General features: G+C 49.6%; 1 protein-coding gene across 1 annotated transcript in view; it reads left to right on the forward strand.

The window, feature by feature from the left end:
* Positions 1-23,668, forward strand: part of PTPRF (protein tyrosine phosphatase receptor type F) — a 254,792-nt gene that overhangs the window by 185,912 nt on the left and 45,212 nt on the right. The window contains 7 exon segments of the mRNA XM_086617772.1: positions 900-1,205; positions 4,133-4,326; positions 11,028-11,054; positions 13,335-13,452; positions 15,720-16,298; positions 16,937-17,034; positions 23,020-23,273. Of these exon segments, the coding sequence (XP_086473898.1) occupies positions 900-1,205; positions 4,133-4,326; positions 11,028-11,054; positions 13,335-13,452; positions 15,720-16,298; positions 16,937-17,034; positions 23,020-23,273 (1,576 nt within the window).

A 23,668-nucleotide genomic window follows, 5' to 3' on the forward strand; every position in this document is an offset into this window, starting at 1 on the left:
TCCCTTTCTTCTCCCCCTGCTCTTCCCCAGCAATGCTGTGTGGAGGGGGCTGCTCCTCATCCTGATGGGAAGCATCTACTGCCCAGATCTCATTCTTCCCCCTACGGCCAGTTAACACAAACTGCCGGTGTTTTTTTTGCCTGGGAGGTGACAAGACCTGCCTACCTTTCCCTATACAGCTCCAAGGCCAGGAAGCTACGGAGGCAAGTAACTAGTTTGGCAGGCATGAAGCAGTCAGTCCCAGATACTAGGCACACGTGCAAAGCTGCACAGTCATGTTATTTCCCGTTTCCACATGGTGCCTGGCTCCCACCTGGGTCAGGGTGCTGCTCGCAGCTGATGGTTGTGATTTCAAACCCTGCCTGGACCCACTCCAGCCATCCTCAGTCACCTGCTTTCCCTGCCCTCTGTTGTTTCCTTTACTCGTCTAGGAGTGGGTTTTTGCAAGCCTTCATGCAATCTGGTGTGTGAGCTTCCCCTTCTGCCACTCTTGCCTTCTGTAGCTTCCTACCTCTTCTGGTTTCCATCTGCTTCAGATCTTCACTGAAAGCATCTTTCTTCTCCCCACCAGTCTCTTTCTTTCTGCCCCCACCCCTTCCTTCACTGCCATTTGTTGTGTTTGGTGAAGTGAGCGTCCAGAACTGTTTTGGGAAGAGGTGTTCTCTGATGCAGAAGAGCGCTTCTGTCTCCATGCTGTTCATCAGGCTTTCAGATACAAACTGCCCCTAGTGCCATCTTTGACAATCTGCAAGGAACACAAGTTGTTGCCCGGAAAGCTACTGGCTGAATTTCCACGTGTACATTCAGTGCTCGTTGGCTGGGTAAAAGTTCCCTGTGCATTTTGATTTGTCCTTCCACTCATTTCCCTTCATCTCCCCACTTCATTTATTTATCCCCAGCCCCCTCAGCCCCACCCCAAGAAGTCGAGTGTGTAAGCACCAGCTCCACTACCATCCGGGTAAGTTGGGTGCCACCGCCTGCCCAGAGCCGCAATGGGGTCATCACCCAGTACTCCATTGCATACCAGGCAGTGGAAGGAGATGACAACACCAAGCATGTGGTGGATGGCATTGGACGGGAGCACTCCAGCTGGGAGATCAAGGACCTGGAGAAATGGACCGAGTACAAGGTGTGGGTAAGGGCTCACACCGATGTGGGGCCAGGACCGGAGAGCATCCCTGTGCACGTGCGCACTGATGAGGATGGTAGGTTTTACCGAACAGCTCCTTCAGCTACCGCCTTGGGGTAACCAGGACTCTTGTAGCTGAGTTACGGGAAAAAGGAAGGGAAGGAAGTAGGGATATTGGCCTGGGAGTGCTTTTCAGGCAGGACCGGAGGCTGCTGGGAGCAGCACTTTAGTCAGCTGCTCCAGGGAGTGGGTCTGCAGAGTTGCCCCGGAGTTGAGGGTCGGGGGAATGTTCTTCTGGCCCTTGCTGTGATACAATGGTTGCCTCCAGGCTGTGGGTCAGATGTCCCAGCGCGGTCCCACAAGGTTCCCACCTGTGTTAGCAGTGTTTCCTGCACACATGAGGAGGCCTTGCACTGCTTTGCCATTTTGGCTTTCTAGTGTTTGGTGGTGGTGGTGGTTTCTGTTTTACAGGTTCTCCCAGCCAAAGGCCTCTCTCACATTGTGAGATCGGGGCTTAAAGTTTACTTGTTGACCTGAAATCCAGCAAACTAAAGAGAGGAAAAGAAATCCATTTGAAACTTGTAGGTATTGCAGGAAAGCTGCTTCCTGCCCCAGCTTCCAGGCAAGCCACAGCTTATATAAATCTGCTCTTCCACTCAAGAGTCAGAATATCGCATGTACAGAACACTTTACTGGATACGACAGCTTTAAAGAGAAATTGCTTTGTATTAGTAGGGCTGTCAGTTATGTCATCATGACTTAAGCCATTTCCTTTGAAAGTGCCAGAGCTCAGGGTGACAGTAGGAGCTTCCATGGCTTCGTGCTGACCCCAGAAGCTGCAGATTTAATGGGAGTAGAAAGAGATGCAGCATCCAGGCAAAGAAACGATGATCTCCGCATTGCCCAATCAACATAGCAAATTGAAACCAGACATGTTACAGTTTCCCTAAATGGGCTGCCACTGTCCCCCATGTCTCCGTGGCTCTGGAAGTGGCGTCTGGGAATGCTCGCTGACTGCATTCCTGGGCTGGCAAACACATCTGAGTGTGTCCTGCTGCCTGTATTGTTTGCTTCAGTTCTAATTCAGCAGAGTTGTAGCCCAGGGGAAGCTGCTACCCCAGAAATGTCGCAGCAAGCTCTCTCAGTGAGTTTTTGGGCACTGTGGTTGGACATTCCAGCTCAGCTGTCAGGAGTGATTTCATATCCCTCCAACATGCTGATGCTCAGTAGATACCCATGATGAAGGAATGAGAAATGCTAAACTGTGATCTGAAAACAAATTGAACTTTTGTTGTTCGGGTCTCAGACACAGCACATACTTCCCATAATGGGATAGGATAGCGTTCCTCGAAACACTGTAGTTCGTTCACATCCACATCTTTTCATGTCCCCGCAACATCCCCATATCGTGTCCTGCCAAGGCCCCCCGCCTTCTCTTGCCAGCAGAGCTTGACACACAGCTTCTGCCTGGTTCTCAGGGAGCATCTTGTTTTTCGCTTGGACTCCCAACCGTGTGTGTGGGCAGGTGTCTTGCTAGGACAGGAGAGCCCTGTGGCTCATGCAAGGTCATAGCACTAAGTGAATTGTGGATTACAGCGTAGGCTGCTCCAGCCAGAAGGTGGTAACTATTCAAGCACAGCCCCCTCCGTTCCCATACCTTGAGCTGGCCTCATGATGCTAAAATGCTCCATTCCTCCTTTCTCTATTTTATTTAATTATCTACAATTAAGAAGGACATCTGGGGAAAATAATGAATTGCCCTGCAGCTTAAAAACTGTGCTTACCTGCTGGGTAGCTGTTTCTTCCCATCTAGTTGGTTGAAATAGCAATACTCATTATGTCTGCTTGTCAGCTATCCATCCCTAATTATCAAATACTGATTATTTCTTGCTGGTTTGAGAATTGGGGCGTACAGGGTTCCAAACCCCTGGATTTTCCAAGGCAGTGGATGGTGGAAGGGGTCCTGCAGTAGACGTGCTAGGATGGAGCCCAGGTCCTTCACTTGGGTACCGGGCACTCGCATAGCAGCAGTATCCTCCGCAGGGAGTGCACATGTCTGCCCCTGGCTGCTTCAGCCGGAAGGAGCTTTCCAGGAGCACCTGAGAAGCTAATTTTTTAGCATTGACATTTTTGTCACAGTCAATGCAAGAGCAAAAAGTAATAAGGAGGTAATTTTTCCAAATGGTAAATAGGGTATAAATACATTTTTAAACGGGCCTTACCTTGCAAGAAAATTGATATTTTCTGGGCAGTGTAATTTTTCATTTTATTATCAAAAGCATTCAGCTAGCCGTGCATGAAATACAGTCCCCAGAGCTGTCACAATCCCCACGGGCCCCTTTATCTGGCTGAGTTCAGTGACTGCTGTCTCTGAGCTCTGGGTTATTGTTTTAGGATGGTGCTTTTCCCCCTCATTAACCTCTTGCTGTCACAGGGGAAGAGCGCGTGTGCGCTCTGGCTGGCAGCAGGTACCAGGGCTCCCCGCAAGGCAGGCTCAGCGCCCAGTTGCACTACCTGGGGCTGTTAGACTGCATTTAGATGTACACAGGGGGATCTGAGAGGAGGAGGTGTGACAGGCAGGATGCAAAGAAGGCTTCAAAACCCCTGCCTCTGCCACAGGGCACCCTGAGCTCAGGTGGTTACCATATTCCTCATGTTCTGCTATATTCTTGTATTCTTCCTTGCTCCGCTACTGCTGGAGACAAGAGAGGAATGGATGGACCTTGAGTCTGATCCAGCACAGTGGCTTCTATTAGGGGTGCTCCTGTATATCACAGTCACGCTCTTTCCTACTGAGAGTAGCAAAAGCGCTTGGATGCTGGGAAAGGGTTGGGCATATGGTCATGGTGGAAAACTGCAGTATGACCTCCTGGGCAGGTACAGGGAACTTGGGCCAACAGGGCCGTCCTTGCAGTGAGATGGAGGGAAGGTAGAAAAGGAGCGAGAGGTAGCTGACAGTGGTTGTGTGGTGCTTGCTAACTGTGCGTCCTATGTGTGTTACAGTGCCCAGTGCCCCACCACGAAAGGTGGAGGTAGAGTCTGTGAATTCAACTGCCATCCGGGTGAGCTGGAAGCTGCCCATCTCCAACAAGCAGCACGGGCAGATCCGTGGGTACCAGGTTACATACGTGAAGCTGGAAAACAACGAGCCTCGAGGGCAGCCAGTGATCAAGGACGTTATGCTGTCAGAAGCACAGGTACAGTGTGGGACCATGGGCTGGGGGGCTATGGCACCTTCCCTCTCTGCAGAGGGCCAGGCTGGCTGGATCTAAGTATTTCTTGGCCTCTTCTTGTGGCTCCAGAGCTTGGGATTCAGCCCTGCCTGAGCAAGGCAAACAGCTTATCCCTAAACTGTGGCTTACAAATGGATAAAAAGTTTAATCAGGAAAGGATTGATGTAGAAAAGATGATGTATTGGACGACGCTCCTCTCTTACCCCTTCTCTGACACGTACCTCTCTCTGCCTGCCACGTCATGTGCAGACTTCAGCTGGAGCAAAGTGTGTTTTGCCAGTCAGGTTGTAAACCATCTGAGAGTTTTATATAAGCCTTGAGTCTGCTTCTTTCATGCTACTGACTGTTCAGGGTGAAGCTTCTCTCTTGGCAGAGTCCACCAGGGTGCTGCCTGCTTGTGGGGCACGGGGATGGCTCTGCACCGTTGGGTGGGCACAGCACACCAGGCAGGGCAGCCCCCCTTGGACTCAGCAAAGCCTCCCGTCCCTCCTGCTTTTGCAAGGCAGGGACCTGACCTTGCATTACCTCTTGAAGGCAAACTGTAGGTGAAGCCAACTGAGGCTGGGAAGGGCTGGGGGAGACAGGGAGAAAGAGCGAGGTGTAGGCCCACATCACCTGTAAGTTACTTTGTCCTCTGCAATTGCTATACAACAATCTCCTCATATTTATGCCATCTCCTGGATGCTTCACTAGCTGTGAGCTGAGGCCCTGTTCCCACACGGTTCTCCAGGCACAGTTGTGCTCTTTGCTCAACCCAGCAACGTGCAGTTGCCTCTTTCCATGACGTTTTCAGTGCCCTGTCTGTGATGAAATACAACTCTTCTTTGGAGCAAGGGTCCTTCGTCCTGGATGACCCATGCTGTTCTCAACAAAGATAATCGTATAAATGAAGTACAGGATCTGCTGCTGTTGGAAGCGACGAGGAATCGATTCAGAGCTGGCTTGCTTGAATGATGCCCAATATAAATACTGGAGAGCTGCAACGATTAATTGATCTGTCTCCTGAACGCAGCTGTGAATCATTTATACGTTTGTCAGTGGGGAGTGCAGTGCACCGAGGCGGCTTTACTCCCCATTCATATTCTGAAGGATAAAACCCAGTAGTAATGTGGAAGGGGAAAACTTTAAAGAGAGAAAATGCTTTGAGGGTCCTTGCAGTGTTGTCTGGGGCACATCTCTGTTTATGTTTCAGATGTTGCTTTATTTTAATCATTAGAGAAGCTGCTTACCGCCCTTTACTCATTCCAGGAGGACATAATCTTCTGTGTTGTTTGAACAATCGATGCTGTGTTGTTCAACTGGAGTTTGGAGTTAATGGGTTGGTCCCAAGCGTAGGTGGGCGAAGTTGGCAATGTTGTTCTTGTTGGCGTTTTCAAATATTTTATGCTTGCCCAGCCAGTTCTGCTTTCACTCCTTACTCATACATTTCAGAGAGAGAAACCCCATGCTAATATGCAGGAACAAGGATGCCAAAGCCAGAAACTTTCCAAGGAGTTGTGGATTTTGCATTATTATGAATGTGTGCATCAAGGAAGCAAGTTGCTTGAAGTTTCCTGGCTTGTCAGACCACTTGCCAGTCTTTCGTATTTGGTGAATTTATGTGGGAAGGTTCTTGACTGCTGTGATTTATTTTTTTTTCGGATTTGTATGGTGCTGAACTCACCCGCTGTAATTTTTGGACAGAAGCGAAGGCCAAAAGATAGTTGCAGAGAAGTGACTACTCTGAAGGAGTCATGTCACTCTTGGGATAAGCTAATGATGACCCTGCAGGGAAGAGGTTTCACTGACTTGGCAGAAGAGATCTTTATTTGCAGAAAGAGTGAGAAGCCAGGCATGGCCTGTGCTTGTGATGAAATACATCTGCTCCAGAAGGTGAGGAACCCTGTAAGAGCTACTGTCTCAGTACAGCAGTGCGTGTCTTTGCAAATAGCCAGATCAAACTTTAACGAGTAGTCTTGGAAGAGTTATTTCCTATGGAAGAAAACAAAAAGATTCACTGGAACACCTGTCCCTGAAGGTCACAGGATGAAGTTGGCCAGAATATAGCCACAGTTCAGTACTCAGAAACGTTCATAAATGTTTATACCAGTGCACAAGGAGAGAATCGAACTGATTGAAAATCTGAGGTCAGAGAAGAAATTCTCTGGACATGCAGGCACAACCCCTCCTCCTGCCAACCAGGCTGTCTGCTGATTTTGAGTAGGTATGTACCACATAATCTGCTTCCTGCAGACGGTATGAAGACACTGATATTAAAGCTGACTCATGATTTTTCCTGATTGAAGATGAGAAGGAGAGAGAGAGTAAACGAAGATGAAAGGAAAAAGGAAAGGGAATGGAGATGTTAGCTATGCAGATAATATAGATTCTGAGTTTTCAAAACCTTTTGAGCAGAAAGGACTAAAACATCAGCAGAGTAGTGGGGGCCCTGGTGCTGGAGAGATCACATGTTATTTTACAGCCTTCTACCTAGGGAAAATAATCAGTTGTTTGGAAGGTCCTGCGATGGAGCTGAGGCCTCTCTTTCCTCTCTGTGGTTGTGCCTGTGACGGATTACCTCTATCAGACTTCTCTGTGCCTTCCAGTTTGAGCTCTCACCTCCTACTGACAGTCTGATGGACAAACAAAAGTGACCATGCCCTGTGGAGGAGTGCCGAGGGAGAGCATGCGTATCGCTGCAGAGCTGGGTCAGACACCTGCACCACCTCCTGCACAAGCCCTGCCCGTCATGGCTCAGCCAGGTCCTGTGGTGGGCAATGGCAGAAGATTCATTTCTGTGCACTGGAACTTGTGCACAATGCATCCGAGCACCGAGAGAGCGCCTTTGAAAGGAGCAGGGGCACCAGCTCAGGTTCTTAGCTGCACTGCACCATGCTCATATATGCAAGTTCTTGCCGGCTTGAGGGAGCGAAGGATAGCAGAGCCATGGGGCACAAGCATGAGGTTCTTGAGGGGAGGGCAGGGTCCCACCTGCTTTCCTTGGTCTCCAATGCCCGGGCAGTTGCAGCGTGTCAGGAGGAGCAGTGGGCTTGATCCCCTCAATCCCTTCCCAGGTACCAGTCGTATGTGCCCTGCGGAGCTCAGTGCTGAACAGCACCAGGCGGCAGTGCTGAGTCTGGAGCACTGGGGGACAAAGCAGGCAGCAGGGCCAGGGAAGGATGGGCCTTCTCCTTCGGGTTCCTGTACAAGCATGACTCTTGTTTGCTCTTTCCAAGATAGGGAGCTAGACCCTGTGTGAATCTGGCTGTTGATCCATTGTGTTCTGCTCCCAGCCTGCTTGTCCTCAGCCCAGACTGGAACATCTTGAGGTGGGACTTTCTTCCCATGCTGCAATGTGGCCTCAACAACTGCTCCTGCCCTCAACTGTGCAGCATATTTCCCCGGGAGCCTGCTGCCTGCATCGCTCCAGGGATGCAGCATCCACATTAGCCTCACTGCTTACAGCCGTCTGCATCTCCAGCCTGCCCAGAGAGCTTTGCCGTGCTTCTGCTGCTGGTTGCTGGCTGGGCACAGCTGGGTACAAGGAGGTCAGGCTTTGTGGAGGAGAGACTCTTGCCACCTCCTCTTCCTGCTCTGCAGAGTCATGGCAGAGGAGAGGTGTGCTGTCCATGAGAAAGGCTGCAGGCTCACAGCAGGATTGTGTGGTCTTCACAGGCAGCACTTCTCCATCCAGCATACAGACCGAGTGCACGTCCCACCAACTTGCTCAAGAAGAGCAGGATGAAGTAACAGCGAGTATGTCAAGCTGCTGGGTTGAGATCAAAGGAGAAAGAGGAAGCAGAGACTTCTATTCTCCTTGGGCAGTGCCCACCCCAGGCATAACACAGAGGAATTTACAGCCTCCCGCTTTTGCTGGGTGATAGTCAAGGATCTTTCTCTGAATCTACTGGGAACAACTCCTCATGCATATGTACTCATCTAGGTAAGAGCCTGGCGTGGAGGTGAGATGTACTCTGCTTCAAAAGTGGAACAAAACTGAAAGGCATCCAAGAGGCGTTTCAGTAATGGATAAAGGTGAAGTTTTGGAGCCCTCAGACCCCTCCACATCCCACAAGCTGAGCACCTGAGTTTACATCTGGAGTTTCACTGTTGCACCACAGTTACTGAAGCAGAGAGAATAAGGATCTGCAGGAAAACCACAGTATCCACTTCCTATAGCTGGGGCTGTTTAGGAGGGCTTGAGTCTGTCTTTTGCAAGAGCCGTGGTCAGGGAAAACAGCCGTTCCCTGGTGAGACATGACTATGCTGTGCGGTGTTGAAGTGTAAAATGAAAAGTTAAAGCATTGCAGCTGCCATAAATACACACTGTTAGCTTTAGCACTTCCCTGAGCCATCCTGCCTCATGCACACAGCCCTGTCTGAGTTCTTTTTATGACAGCTCCTGGGCTTTTCAGATCAATTTGTCTTACTGACCACCCTTAAACAGTTAAGAAGCAATTGAGCTAGTTTAAGGAAGGAAATGTTTTGATCTGCAGATGATATTTTCATAATGAAACTGAATTTATACCAGGGTATTTACGCAGGCCTGGCTTTTCACTGTTACTCCTCCAGCACAGATCTCCAGGCTCTGATCTAATACAAGATTAAAGTCCACTGAAACATAAGAGCAAACAGTTTGAACATTAAACCGTTGGTCTAAAATCCTAGTGGGTGATAAACTCCTTGCTGAGGTGCGAGAGTCTGCGAGATGCAGAAGCCTCCTGAGCCCGGATCTACTCCACTGTTCATTGCAGTGGGATGTCACCTTCTGCTCCTGCAGCTACATTGAGGCAGGTTGGGGTGTTACCATCCACGTGGCCCCCATCTGCCAGGGACACGATGTTGGACCAGACATGTACTTCTGGGAGGAAGAGCTACCAGGCCCATATCCTTCCTGTAGAGAGACTTTTGCCAGGTTTTAGATCAGCAAGGCAGAGCATATGGCTGTTGACTATAGTGTGGGCTGGCTGGCACAGGTAGGACAGCAACAGCAATGACTCAGGTTGAGCTACGCACACAACACTAGAAATATCACCAAGACGTGTGTGGAAAAAGGGCCTGTAGTGACCATAATACTTAGTGAGGGCCTTGGCTTTGTAGGAGGTCTTTAGGGACAACTTGACCTCTTTGCTGAAATTACTTTTTAAGATGGTGTAGGGGGATAATTCTACTGCAGTCTCATGGCATCAAATAAGCAAACTATAATAAAATCTTAGAGGAACATTTCTCCAATAGCTGCCTCTTTCTGAATTTAGAGAATAAAATATTTTGAAGGTATGCCATGTATTTTACTGCTGAGGAGAGTACTCTGCTACTGTGATAGGCTGCAGCCTGTGAAAGCCACCTCAAATAGCCTGAGTACAAAAGGCAACTTGTAGCTTTAATACCTTTAAGTACTTCTCCTGCACTTGCAGGTTCCTGGGCACTTCAGCAGCATTAGCTGGGCTTCCCAGTGTCCTGAGGAAGTCAGTGCCTGAGTGCCATTTCACAGCTGGCAGCTCGGGTTCAGAAGCAAGACTTGCGAAGGCTCACTCTGTGAGTCAGGGGCAATAATACCTATCTTCCGCTTTCATCTCTGTGCTTGAACCCATCGACCGGTGCTTCCTCCAGGCAGATTTAGTAACCTGAGATGTAACACATCACCTTGGCTGAGAGAGCTCACTGTGATCTCTGCAAACCTTCCTTTGGTGCATCAACCACAAAGAGTGGTATAGGCATGCATGGCAGCAGCCAAGGTCTGCTACATCTCAGCGCCCCTATGCAGCTTGATGCCTTAGAACCCCAAATCCAGCCAGAAACCTGCGTGTTCCCTCTTCAGAGCCCTAATTGAGCTGCCATGGCTGGGAATCCACATGAGCTTTTGCTGGGAAATTGTTTGTGTAGAAGTCTTACCTGCGGGGCTGCTCTTGCCAAACGAGTGTTTGGTGTTGTGTAACTGGGAGTGAGAAGCTGTTGCCTTAGTAAATGCACCAGTTCGAGCCTCGCTCCAAGCCACACAGTGCTGTTGGAGAGGAGCAGCTTAGTGTGGAGCCCTGTGTAAGATCTCAGTCTCTCTTGCACTGTTTACGAGAGACGGCACTTCTTGGTTCTCAGATCCTCAGAGCATTTTCTTGCAAAGGATACAGGAAAGAGGAGCTCTGTGTTGCATTGGTACTTCCCTGCAGGGAGTACCCTCTGAGTTTTGTGTGTTGAAGTCTTCAGTTCTCAACAGGAGATGGTGGCTGGAGAATCAGTAGGACAGAAACTGCAGATTAGGCCACAAGATTGTTGTGAGTGATTTGTGAGGCAGCAGTCAGCACCAGAGCCTTGTTGGGACTGCTGCAACCTGTCCTTTCTTGCTTCCGCTCATGGAAGAGGCAGAAAAGTGCAAACAAAGCTAGAAGGGGAAAGAACTGCAAAGTCAGGAAGTGGTGACCTCTCCATCCATATGAGAAGGAAGCTCTTTGCCCCTGTTTGTGTGAATGATCTCAGACCTACCGCGCAGGCTAGTGGCATGTAGAAAATTGCTCTATGCCTTTTCTTCCCTTGGCACAGCCTGTGCCAAGTGACCCTCTGTGTATAAGTGTTGTAATCCCCCTGACCCAGTCCTGCTAACCCCTGCTGTTGTCGTCATCCCCTTCCTACACGTTGCCCCTTAAAATTCTGTGTCTCCATTTTTCTCTCCTCCTTCCTTTCTCCCTCGTCAGTGGAGAGCTGAGGACTCCGTCGACCATGTAAGTACCACTTGTGTGTATTCCAGGTTGGAAAAGAGGGGTTTGGTAAATCGATTTGTGAATTTCGTAGACACAGTACTGTCAAAACATCCCTTTCACTCCCTTAATGAGGCTAGAGAGTTACATTGTGAAACCTTCCACAAGCAGCAAATCCAGAGAAAATTGGCATTTAGATTGCTACTAAATGCAGAAAAGCAATTGACATTTCCTATAATCTGTATTTCCAGCTTGTTGCAGTGTAGTTTTAGGCAGGCTCAAGTGATCGACTCAGGACGTGCATCCTACTTTCTGCAATAGTTGGCCCACCAAGTTACACGGTAGAATTAGATATATAATCTTTAAACCGCATTGATCGTAGTTATGAAAAATAACCTACACTCTCAACCATGACCTTTGGCTGAAACACAGATAGTAATAAGAAAACAATCAAATTTAAACAGTTAAATCCAATTTTTCCCACATAATTTTGAAATATAAATTTGGAGGAACAAACTAGAAAATGACCTTTTTAGAGTCAGCAATTCAATTATGTGCCCTACTGTGAGCTTCCCCAGCATGATGCGTTTCTCCTCCTGCTTTATACGGAGGATTCTCGCTTGGAGTGGCTTTGTCATGACAGCACTGTATTTACATTATGCAATCAGACCTTCTTTCATCCATCCCTTGTCTCTCTCCCCTCCTCCCAGCTCGCTTGCTTTGCTCCCGGTGGCATGCTTTTGCGTGAGAATTTCTCTTTGCATGGATTTGGGAGGAGTGAATTCTCTTGGGATGTTCAGAGTCTGCAGGTTTTGTGTGAGTGCTTCCCCCGCGGGTCCATTGGTACTGGTCGGACTGCGCGTCCACTCACCCACACACACGATCTGCTGCAGGGGCGGAGTTGGGATTGGACTCTGGTTCACACGGTGATTTTGGCGGGGTTCTTGTTGGTGCTTGTTGATTTTTCTCTGGGCTGGCTGGTTCCGCGATGGTAACATGGTGATTTTGATGAGTAAGCCTGGGCAGGTAACCTGAACCAGCAGCACTGACTGGAAATCAGCAGGTTTAATAGAGTGGGTGTTTGTGCAGGTGAGTGATGGGAGACTGGCTGTGCTCTGAGAGCAACCACAGACACCCCTTGTACCCCTCAAGCTGGCAGGGATCCCCCAGACAGAGGTCGGACCACTGGAGCACCCTCTAACAGTGCCCATGCTGCCCGTCCTCAGCCACTCAAGCTTAACCCTCTCCACCTCTGCTCTTCTCCTTGTCTGAAAGGATAAATAACCAACCTGGAGCCTCTGCCTCCTTTCCAAAAGCTTTCCCAGCCCCTTCTCCAGCCCAATGGTCTCTTGCTCCCTGACCTGATGGGTTATTAGTGCTAATGGCCCTGGTCCCTTTCACAGCACCCATAGATGACAGTTCAGGGATACCTGCCCTGAGCTCGCAGAGGGCTGCTGGGAGCTGCTGAGCTCACTGTGCTTGCTCGTATGCAGGCCTGTCCAGCCAGGCTTGGCACAAGTCATGTTGCTGCTGGAGACCAGGAGGGAGGAGCAGTGCTCCCCTCTTCCATCTCAAACTGGACTGCGGAGCCATGCCCTCCTCCTAGCCAGAGGAAGCCAGATCATGAAAGGGACTCACCCTGCTGAGTCCGCCCTCCTCCCAGACCTCCCACGGTGCAGGGTTTTCCCTCCAGGTCTTGCCAGCGCACCTCGCGCTGACCCTGCAACGCTGTGCCTGGCAGGGAGGGTGAACACAATGCTGTAGCACTGCAGGTGCTCCCTGCCCGGGGCCCTCCGCCCCTGCGTTGCCTCTCTGTGCTCCCTGCGGCTCTGCTGCAAGAGACAACTTTAAAAATCCCCAAATTAGCCCCCGAGAGATTTCCACAGCCAGCTGAACTGGCTTTTGCTCTGGTTCAGAGCTCCACAGCTGTCTTACTCTCAGGCTTGCTGTGTCAGGGTGGCTCTGGTATCATGCAGGACCATCTCTGGAGCAGATCTCCCTCTTGGCAGAAGCTGCTGGAGAGCACAGCTGCTGACACAGGTTGCTGGTAGTACCCTGGCAAGGCCAAGTATTAGAGGCAGGAGTTGGAATTAGGCAGATGAGTGCTGGAGCGGTAGCGGTCATTGTTTGCTGGGTCTGTGCGAGACACGTGTGCTTGAGTGCGATGCACGAATGTGAGCCAGCGAGTGTGTCAGCATGTTGCTGTTGGAGACACTGACCCCACTGCCCTCCTTTTGCTCACTCAAGTAACAAGTGTTTGCTCTTCTCATTTGCTTCTTCTCTGCCTCGTGGATGCGCTCCCAGGAGACGGTCATTGGAGGCCTGCTGCCGGAAACCACCTACTCCGTCACAGTCGCTGCCTACACCACCAAGGGAGATGGTGCCCGCAGCAAGCCAAAAGTCATCACCACCACAGGGGCAGGTGAGTGTGGGGAGCAGATGCTACAGCCTCGCAGGGGTGGTGGTAAAACCTCCCAAGAGGTGCATGGGGAGTACGGCCAAGGCACCTGCACAGGAGGAAGCAAGAGGGCTGGAGAAGCTGCAGAGGTACATACTCTTGTGATCTCCAGCCCTTACTTACAGGCTTTGCCACTGGATCATCTGAGCAAAGTGCAGCCAACAGATGGACAGACACTGCCAGGGCCTGTGAGGGAGCAATGAAACTCATGGGTCTGAGCTCATCTGCATAGTCCAGAGACCTGGCAAGAGGAAGCCTGAAAGTCCAGGCCCTCCCTCAGCTTTGGAGTCATGGCCTGTCCTCACCTCGTTCCCGTAGACGAGTGCCATTTCTTGCTTCCTGCAGTGACCGCAGTGCCGCCTGGGAAGGCCCCTGGCACAGAGGGCTCCTCAGAGGTGCTTCTCAGCTCCCCCCCACCATTGCTACTGCTACGTCCCAAGGCTTACATAGCTGAGCCCGGCTGCTCCTAGAGCCGTGGTAAAATCTGGAATGCAACAAATCCTGCCATAGGAGTGCTGCAGACACAACTTCTAGGTCTTGGTGATCCCAGCCAGTTCGGTTCTGCTGTCTCAGTAGAGACTCGTACCCTGTGCCTAGTGCAACACAGGAGCCTCGTCCCGGAGCAGGGGCACCCAGGAGTTCATCAGGTGCTTTTCTCCGGATGCGGTCAAGCTTGCCTTTGGCTTTGACACCAACTAACTGACATTGTCTTGTCCTCGATTTCTACTCACTAGACCTGTCCTACAACCGACAATCTTGCTGCTTCCTCACACCAGCCACAGGAACAGTATTTACCACTTGTTATTATGGGAATGCAGCTTGTGCAAACTGAGAGCGTTTGTTCCTGGTGCTTTTAAACAAGGAACAGCTTGCCATTTCCTCTGCGCTGCATATGGGGAGCTCCAGAGGTAGTTTCCACTGTCACAGTCTCAAATGCTGTCTCCCTTGTGCCTCGCCATGATGTATGCTCTGTTCATCAAATTGCTACAGCTGTCCTATAAACAGGAAAAGCTTCCTAAACATCCCAGTGTTGCACTGTAAGCCACAGTGGGTCTTCCCATGTTGTGATGCACATTTAAAGTTAATATTTGGAATCAGCTTTGAAAATAATGTGTCCCTTAATACTAGCTGCTGTTAGACATTGTGTTATGAGTGCAAGGAGGATGGCACTGGCAGTGGAAATGTAATTGTATGTCTTAAATACCTACAAAACCACCCCCAGAGCTGCCTTTGTACTGGCTCGTCTGCAGGCTTGACCTCAAAGGGGAGTGTTGGTATCGCCCTCTGATGGCAAAATCGGGGCATAATTCTGTCAAATACGTTTTTCTCTTGTGCTCGCTCGTCTGTGGGCTCATACATTTCAAACTGCAAGGATATTTAACTAGGTTTGGCTACAATCCCATTTTCGTTTTCATATCCGTGGCCACATCCCTTTGATTCTGAGTATCTTCCATATCAGTTGATTTGTTTACAAATCTAAGCTGATGTGAAGACGCATCCTTTTTTTAACTGAAAGAGATCAAGGTATTAAACCATCAATTTAAAGCCATCAGTTCCTAACCAGTGAAGGCAACACCCCTTGACTTGTGCAGCATAAACAAAAATCCTGTGGAACGCTTGTGTTCACCTCTCACATCGACACTGACATCACGAATCTGCTCATCAGCTAAACCAAAATGCATTCTGATGGCAAACAGCCCGCCCAGCTCTGCTCGCTGCCTCTGCAGATGGTAAAACTGCAAGGTTTCAGGATGAAATCTGCCTGCCTCCAAACAGATCAGGGTGCTGGACTGGGGCTTCTGTGTGTCCGTTGTGGTACAGCGCACCGGGGCCGGCATGGCCTGGTGCTGTGCACCAGCCGGAGTGTCTGAAGACCACTGATTGGGAGGACGGGATTCAGATCTTCTCTGAGATAAATATGATGCTTTGAGGTACCTTAAACCTTTCCTGTAAAAGGCGGTGAATTTTGGGGCTGGATATGGCTGAATTTATTGCCTGTTTAGATGGCAGCACATGGGAAAATGGCAGCCAAGAGGTGGCTGGCTCCAGCTTCCCTCGCCACCGGATTAGGGTCGGTCTGCCTCTATCCATGTGAATTGTCTGTCATCCTCTTCACCCTGTTGTCTGAAATTTCCCACTTTCCTCAGTCCTCACGGACTGAACGGCACGGAAGCGGTCCTTCCTTCCCGTCCTCTCGGGCTATAGATGGTCATTGTGTGTTTATGTTGCAGTCCCGGGGAAGCCCACCATGATGATTAGCACGACAGCCATGAACACAGCCCTCATCCAGTGGCACCCACCCAAGGAGATGGTAGGGGAGCTGCTGGGTTACCGGCTGCAGTACAGACGTCTTGATGAGGAAAAGATGAACACGATAGACTTTGGGAAGAGAGACCATCACTACACTGTGACCAACCTGCACAAGGGGGCCACATACCTCTTCAAATTGTCTGCCAAGAACAGAGCTGGCCCAGGAGAGGAGTTTGAGAAGGAGATCACCACTGCAGAAGATGTGCCAAGCGGCTTCCCACAGAACCTGCGTGTGGTGGGTCTCACCACTTCCACCACAGAAGTTGCATGGGATCCCCCGGTCTTGGCAGAAAGAAATGGGAAGATCGTCAACTACACAGTGGTATACAGGGACATAAATAGCCAGCAGGACCTGGTTAATATCACCAAGGACATGAGTATCACTTTGACGAATTTGAAGCCTGATACCACTTACGACATCAAAGTGAGGGCCCGCACCAATAAGGGGGTTGGGCCGCTCAGCCCCAGCATCCAGTCCCGGACCATGCCTGTTGAGCAAGGTGAGTGCCCCTCTAACAAGCCTTAACAGCAAGCTCTGCCTCGAGGACAGGGACCTTTGCTTCGGTTTATGAGGCTGTGCTGCCCTTTGCTCTGGCTAATGAGATGAGGTACTGTGTGGCTCCCTAGTCTAAGACGAGTTTGGCAAGGGGAGGTTCAATGAAGGTTTCCTTAAAGTTGCCGTCTGAGGGGAGGGGTGTTGGTGACGGCTTAATTGCCTTTGTCGCTCCACAGGCACACTTTACTGTTTCATCTGTACATGAAAGGCCTTTGTTTGAACTGGAGCAGACGGCTGGGTAGGATCATCTGCAGATCCAGTACCTGAGCACCACTGTTCTTTGATCATGGCAAAGGGCCAAGAGAGTGTGAGTGGAGGGGGGAGAGAGGAAGGCTACGGTTCAGCCTACAACTTCCTTTCTGTGATACTTGAAAGTGTAGTCAAAAAGCGAAACTCCACTGGAGACTGGAGACTTGGTAAAAGACTCCTACTCTTTTCTCCTCATCTCTCACTTCTCTGCTGTAGCTGAACTCTTTGACCTCTGCTGCTGAGTAAGACAAAGAGAGGCTTGGAGCCAGGCTGCTGCCTGGCTCCCTTCTGACTTGGCCTTACAGGGCTCAAATATCTTGTTTTTCATTTCAGTGTTTGCTAAGAACTTCCGCGTCAATGCCGTCATGAAAACATCTGTATTGCTGAGCTGGGAAGTGCCTGAGTCCTATAAATCTACAGTGCCTTTTAAGGTAAGGATGGCATGCGGAGGACAGGGCGTTCCACCTGTGACAGTGAGCAGAGCAGTGGAAAGCAGCATCTGGAGCTGCCCCATGATGTTTTCAGGCCATCAGACAAGAGACCAGCAAAACCAGGGTCACATTGCTCACTGGCCAGGGGGTCTCATGGAGCTCGAATCTCCAAGCCTAGGTTAGGTTGCCGCTCTTGCTTTTGAGCACCCGCACATGAACCGTAGCACACAGTAGAGCACACTGCTGCTTGCTTTCCCTCCTCTCACTCTTCTTAGGCCACAAGGTGTTGTAGTTTTGTTGATTTCTTTCTGTTTTGATCAGTTGTGGAATAGCCAGTAAGCACTTGGCTCATGGTAACAAAACAGGAGTGAATAATGGTGGCTGAAGCACTCCAACAGGAAACACCAAGCAGTGAGGGCAAGCGCTGGGCAGCAGCAGTCTGAGAAGGAGGATGTCTCAGAGATCATAATACGTATTTCAGGCTTCTCACCGTCCAGCTAGAAGCCCATCTTGACCATAGCAACTATTGTTTAGTACCCACTCCTCTCTTGATAGTGCCCCTGAATTACTCACCTTTTCAAAGGGAAATGGAAACCAGTCTAACACCCCAAATTACTGATGCTTTTCCCATGAGCAGTGGCAGTGGTTGTTCACACGGTCCCAATCAGTGCTTCACTCCTCCATCAGCTTTCTCAAGTATCTTGTTACCTGGCGTCACTCAGCTGAGGCCTGCCAGTCAGGCTGGCCATTGCAGCTCCATGACTGGTTACACAAGCTTGTCCTGATGCCTGACTTGGAGTTGAAGTGTGGAAAGTTATAAACGTGACTTAATCGCAAGAGATCACCAGGAAAAAGTGGTCTGAAAACCAGCCAGTGAATCAAACTTAAGAACAACTTCTTCTGTGACACATCCTGCCTCAAACCTGTGGATTGCCTTTATGAGTTACTTCAGAGCATCAGGGCAGATGCATAACCTCCGGCATTGAAAGAGCGAAGCATCATCACCCTTCCAGAAGGTGTTACAGGTGTGAGCAGCACAAAATGTGTCAGTGCAGAGGGAACTCTGCAGGAATGGCTGCTGCTCTCTTTTCTCCACCACAGTTCTGGATGTAGTGTCATCTTCCAGGTTGCAGACAACACTGATGACCCAGTGTCTTCCTGTGCTTGTCTGTCCCCTGGTGCAGATCACTGGTGTGGGTAAAAGACTAGAGGGTGGTGGAAATTTCCACAGATCTCAGTGAAGCTTCTCTGCCTTAAGAAACAAGGTCAACACATCGCATCGCCAAGGATAATCTTGCACCCAGTCTCAGCAGCTATCTGCTGCCTCTGCAAAGGTGGCTGAGGTGGGAGCAGCTTGACTTCTCTTCCTCTGTGCACATGCACCCTGCTGTGCTGTGCCTAAAGAGCAAATGCAAGGCCTACATGAGCTGCAGGGGATCCTTGGCCAGGGGAATGAGGGGAAGGTCTTGAACTGCATCTCCATGGAAGTGTGCGAGCACCTCCCCTTCCTCGTTACTAACTCTCTGTTTGAATCCTAAAGCTGAATTACCATGATCAATAGCAGACACTTGTTAACATGCAGAGTTTAGCTGAAGCAGACAAGGCTGTTGTGAAGACCTTGCGGTATTCAAAGCTTTCCCAGATGTAGGGTACATTAGGATCAGTGTTCAGATATCTGGCCGCAAGGAACTTCACAGATCCCTGTTACTTTGCACTCTGCTGAAGAACCAGTCTGCTTCATCTTGCCTTGTTCTTGTGGCACAAAGCGCACGATTCTGTCTGACAGCGCAGTGCTAGAAAGGGACAGTGTGACCTTTGGAGCATTAGTACCACGTAAGGATGGTGGAGTGGTTGGAGGTAGCCAGGAGCTAAGGGCGTAATGTTGATGCCTTGTCTCGGCCTTGTAGCTGCATTGCTTACACAGACGGTGACTCAGGGTCTGCCGCTGCTGCGGGTTAACCCTCAGATGACACGGGAGCAGATGGCGTTAGCCACTTGCTAACTGAAGAGCAGTCATGCAAACGAGAGTGTTACAAGGATATTTCTCTAATAGTGTCTTCTTTCTATTAATATTCCCAGACTTGCAGACACACATGAGTCAAGGCCAGGAGCTAAAAGGGTCAGCTCCAGGCCGCTGACTGTGCCACTCGAAAGAAATCCTTAACCTTCAGGACTTTGTATTTTTATAAACAAGGTTCACCTCTCTTCTCTAATTCAGGCACATGGGATGCTGAGGCCAGAGCCTAATACTCTAACTAGCATAGCGGATAAATCTCCATGGGAACAATTAGTATTATCTACACTTGATAAACAGTCTCATGCTAAATCTGTGTCCCAAAGGGTGTCATATTCTACTTTAACAGATTTAATTAAAGAAGATATTGTTCTGACAATGAATAGTGAGGCGCAGGCAGGACTGGTGCTATATTTTTTATAGGGGATGAACTGAGACCTTAGGAATTTTCATTGCTACCAAATCAATAATGAAGGTTTGAGTTCTCTTTGGGGAATTTTCACAGCTTCTTCTGGTTCAGGAGATAAATTCCTTGTAAAATGTTGCCCAGCAGTTGTGGTGGACCAGGGGCACTGTTCCTTTTCTATTCCAGTGTGCTTGCAGAAAGCTATTCTGGAGCTTTCAAGGAAAGTGCAAGATAGATACAACCTTCTCCTTGGGGAAACTGCACTTTCCTGAGACACATTCTTCAACTTAAGAGCAGGACAGAGGATATACTGGTTAAAGGCAGCATCACAAAGTATTTTACAAATGGGGAGAAGGAACAGCACCTTTTGAAAATTATGATACGGGTTCAGAAATAATCCCTGAGAATGCTGGGCAGTGCCTTCTCACAGTATGTCCCATGGAATGTAATTACTCCTGTCTGCAAAAAAGGCAACCTCGTCTACTTCTCCATTGAGTCATTATCTTTCCCAGTGTTGCACACTATGTATTTTTTCGTCTTCTAGTTCAGTACATTCTTTACTGCCTTGAAATCAAGCAGCAGACCTTCAGCAGTGACATTTGGACCCATGTAGCTTTGCAGATCTTCTCTTGTGAGTAAGAGCAGCACAATGACATTTTACAGCAATCCATGGGCTAGTCAGCAATGTTTGGCAGTTCAGAGCCCTTGGGCCAAATTTGCTGCTGACTTAAGTAGTTACCAGTGGGCCATGATGCAACCTCTAAATAGCATTCCTGCTTGAGCTCCCGGGCATCTTCAGCTGTGCACAAATGACTGTTTCTGAGCCCTTACGTTATTGTAAGTTTTATGTAGAGGCCTTAACTAATGGTGCATAACACCTGAGAAGACAATGTGTTATGGCAGGTAAAGGAACGTAGAACTGATACGGCAACTGTGAAAAGGGAGGATGGCAGAGAACGCTTCAGGAAAGCATTGCAAATGGCAATTTCCCTGTCTTTGGACAAAAATCTCTGTGCATGGCAGTAAAAATCATCATCTGGTGTCAGGACTGAATTGAGGACTGTGTCCTAGCCTTTTCCGACGCAGAGCATGCAGGAAAACTCTGAAGTGCCTTATCATCTCTTCTGCATCCTCTTTCTCCAGGAGAAGAGCTATGTCCCCAACAGATGCTTCATGTGCAGGCAGTTGGTGGGTGAGTGTCTGAGTGCCCTAGAGGACATACAGAAGCAGTTGGTGATACCTGTATTAGGGAAGACTTCATAATGAGAAATCTCAGTTGAGAGGCAACAGAACTCATGGTGGGCTTTGCATCCTTCCAGCATAGCTCTTAATGGTGGTTCGTTTTTTCCAAGCATGCATTGGAGCACATGAAGTAAGGTCCCACTGCTCCCTCAGGACACCTGACTTGCTTTCATCGGGAATATCTGGACCTGTACTATTGTAATGTCATTGCAAAGGGTGGTGCTGGGACAGATGGCAAAGTTGCTCAGATGGCTTGAAGTCTAGTGCTCTTGTCTTTGTCATGCCTGCTTCTGTGGCAGAGCAAGGTGAAACCTGCCAACTAAATAACTGATGTTCCAGCACTATGATAAGCATTTCGTCATTTTAGCTTTTTGCACTCACTTTAGCACCCATCTGATGTGCATATCTTTGGAGAAAGGGATTAAAGCCCTGGAGAAAATATCTTAAGAGGAGTCACAGCAGCAAACAACTCCCTCCAGCCATCCTACCTTTGACAGTCTTTCCTCCACATGGGGCTGCCAGCAGGGGCTTTGTCCCTGCAAACCTCTGTTATTTTAGCACTTGCTACTTATTTTTGCAGTTCATCCCTGAAGACCAAAGCATGTCAACAAACAAGATTGATTGCGTCTGTCCTCCATTGCCAGCTCCTTGCTGCTGCTCTGTTACCTGTTGGGAGTCTTTTCCCAGCAGCAAAAAAGCTGGGTCTCTTTGCCTATCACAACCTCCATGCAAGGTGACCTGAAGAGGATTTGAAGCATGATGTGGGTGTCACTGTTTGTATAACACAAAAGCACAGCTGCAAATTCCAGGCCTAGTCTGGTCCCTGTGCTCTGCTGTCCTTCAGATCTCTTTCCAGGGCTTCTCTCCTCCTCCTCCCAGCTCCAGCACTAAATATTAGAGCAGTGCTAATCAGCTGCCTTTGTCCCAGCGAGATGACAGCTTTCTGCAGATTTCTGCCACCTACTAAAAAGGTGACTTGGAAGGAAAGTTTGGTCCCTCCCTTGCTGCCTGCGTCAGCCTGAACAGTGGACCCAGCTGGTGAAAATCCAGTTTACTTCAAGTAATTTTTCTTCCACAGAGCTGTCCTCTCTCTCAAGGCCCTTGTTGGAAAGAGCATGTTTTACTGTGTGGTCTCTGCCTGTGGCATGTAATAGCTGCCATAGTTTAACATACTGCAGCTCTGCCATTGCTAGTTTTTGGCATGCTGCATCTCCGCACCGCTATCAGGAATCCAGCGCTCCCCTGCCACGCTGGACGGTTGCCCGGTGGAAGGAAACGTGCTGGTTTATCACAGCTGGGGCACAACCTCGGATCTCTCTGGTTCTCTGCACCCAATTTGTCCCTACTCCGGTAACTGTTTGAGTTTCTGGCTTTGCAGAGACAGCACCCAGGGTTTCAGGGTACCGGGGTTGTTCCAGTAAGACCAGGATCAAGGTTCTCAGGGCAGACGGGCTGTTCGGTGCAGCTAATACAGCAGTGCCCATGGCTGCTGTGTCTTGGGGCCAGTGGGAGTCGTGCGTATCTGCAACAGGGTGCTGAGAAAATGTCATTAGCTGAGGGGCTGGCGGGTCCAAAGAGGAAAGCTGTGCCTGGGGGCTGCCCTAGGCCACCAACAGCTCTGCCCTGCTCTGCCGTGCCCAGCAGCCCCTCGCCACAAGTACGGCAGTGAAAAGCAGCGTCGATCTGCCCACGGCTGGTGCGGCATCACCATCGGTTGTCATGGCAACGGGGTGTCACACCTGCAGAGCTGCTGTTTTGGGTACCAATTTGTGAGCCCAGCTTGAGATTTGTCAGACCATTGGTAAGGCGTCTAACCCCCCCAGTCACCTTGCTGGGTGGGGGATGCTCTGCATTAACCGTTCGATCAGGCATCAGCTGGTAGACACAGAAGTGACACCAATTTAAAGCAGACGGGTTTTACACCAAAAGCATATTGTGTGTTGTAGTCTCGTGAGACAAGAAAAAAGAGCCATTCATTTCCACGGGGGGGGCAAAGCACAGCCATCTGAATTCCTCCCCCAAACCGGCGCTGAAAAGCAGTGCATGTGGCACCACCAACCTCGCCACTAGTGCCAGCCACCTGGGCTTTGCTGAGATGACCCTCTCTGCCCCATCGCTGCGAGGTGCAGGGAGCACGGCTCAACCCTCTGATGGGGGTTGCTCTTCTTTAACTAAAGATTTATGGCTGTTTACGAAGCACACAGTAGCCAAGCCACCTGAGGGAGGGCCCAGAGCCAAATTGTCATTTCTAACGCTGCTATTTTGAGTGCGAGTTTTCAGCAGCAGCTGTCGGCTGCATGAGCGTGTCCTTTTCCTATTTCAGATTCTGTACAATAGCCAGAGTGTGGAGGTGGATGGCCACTCGATGAAGAAACTCATAAGTGACCTCCAGCCAGACACGGACTATTCTTTTGTGCTAATGAACCGTGGGAGCAGTGCTGGGGGGCTCCAGCACCTCGTCTCAATCCGCACCGCTCCTGACGTCTTGCAAAGCAAACCCATTGCCACAAACAAGTACATACAGGAAGGAAAATTCACGCTCACCCTTCCCAAAGTCCAGACCACTGTGCCAGTTAGGTAAGTGCTGTGCCTGGGTGGAGGAGGCAGGGTGGGGGACTAGAGATGAGGAAAAAGGCAGAGCAGATGTGTGCCAACCTGTAGATTTTGTAACCTGGAAGTGAATTTCTGAGCAAGCTGCAGTACAGAGCCAGGCATTTCCCCATAACACTGGATCACGCTGCTGGCTCTTTCTGAGCAAATATTTATGTGCAATAATATTAAGACAGTTCTCTGACAGTTTGCCCTCACTCTGGTGGGTATACTCCAGATGCTACCAGCAAAAACACAGTTGAGGATCAGGAGGGACTTTCTCTGACACTGTATAATATCCTTTAAATAAATAATGCCTAAAGCCTCAAGGAGATTAAAAAAGCGAGTTTGTGGAAGTCTTATTCGTTGCTGTGGTATCCTCA

This window comes from Tauraco erythrolophus, chromosome 10, assembly GCF_009769465.1.
Source record: "Tauraco erythrolophus isolate bTauEry1 chromosome 10, bTauEry1.pri, whole genome shotgun sequence".
NCBI lineage: Eukaryota > Metazoa > Chordata > Aves > Musophagiformes > Musophagidae > Tauraco > Tauraco erythrolophus.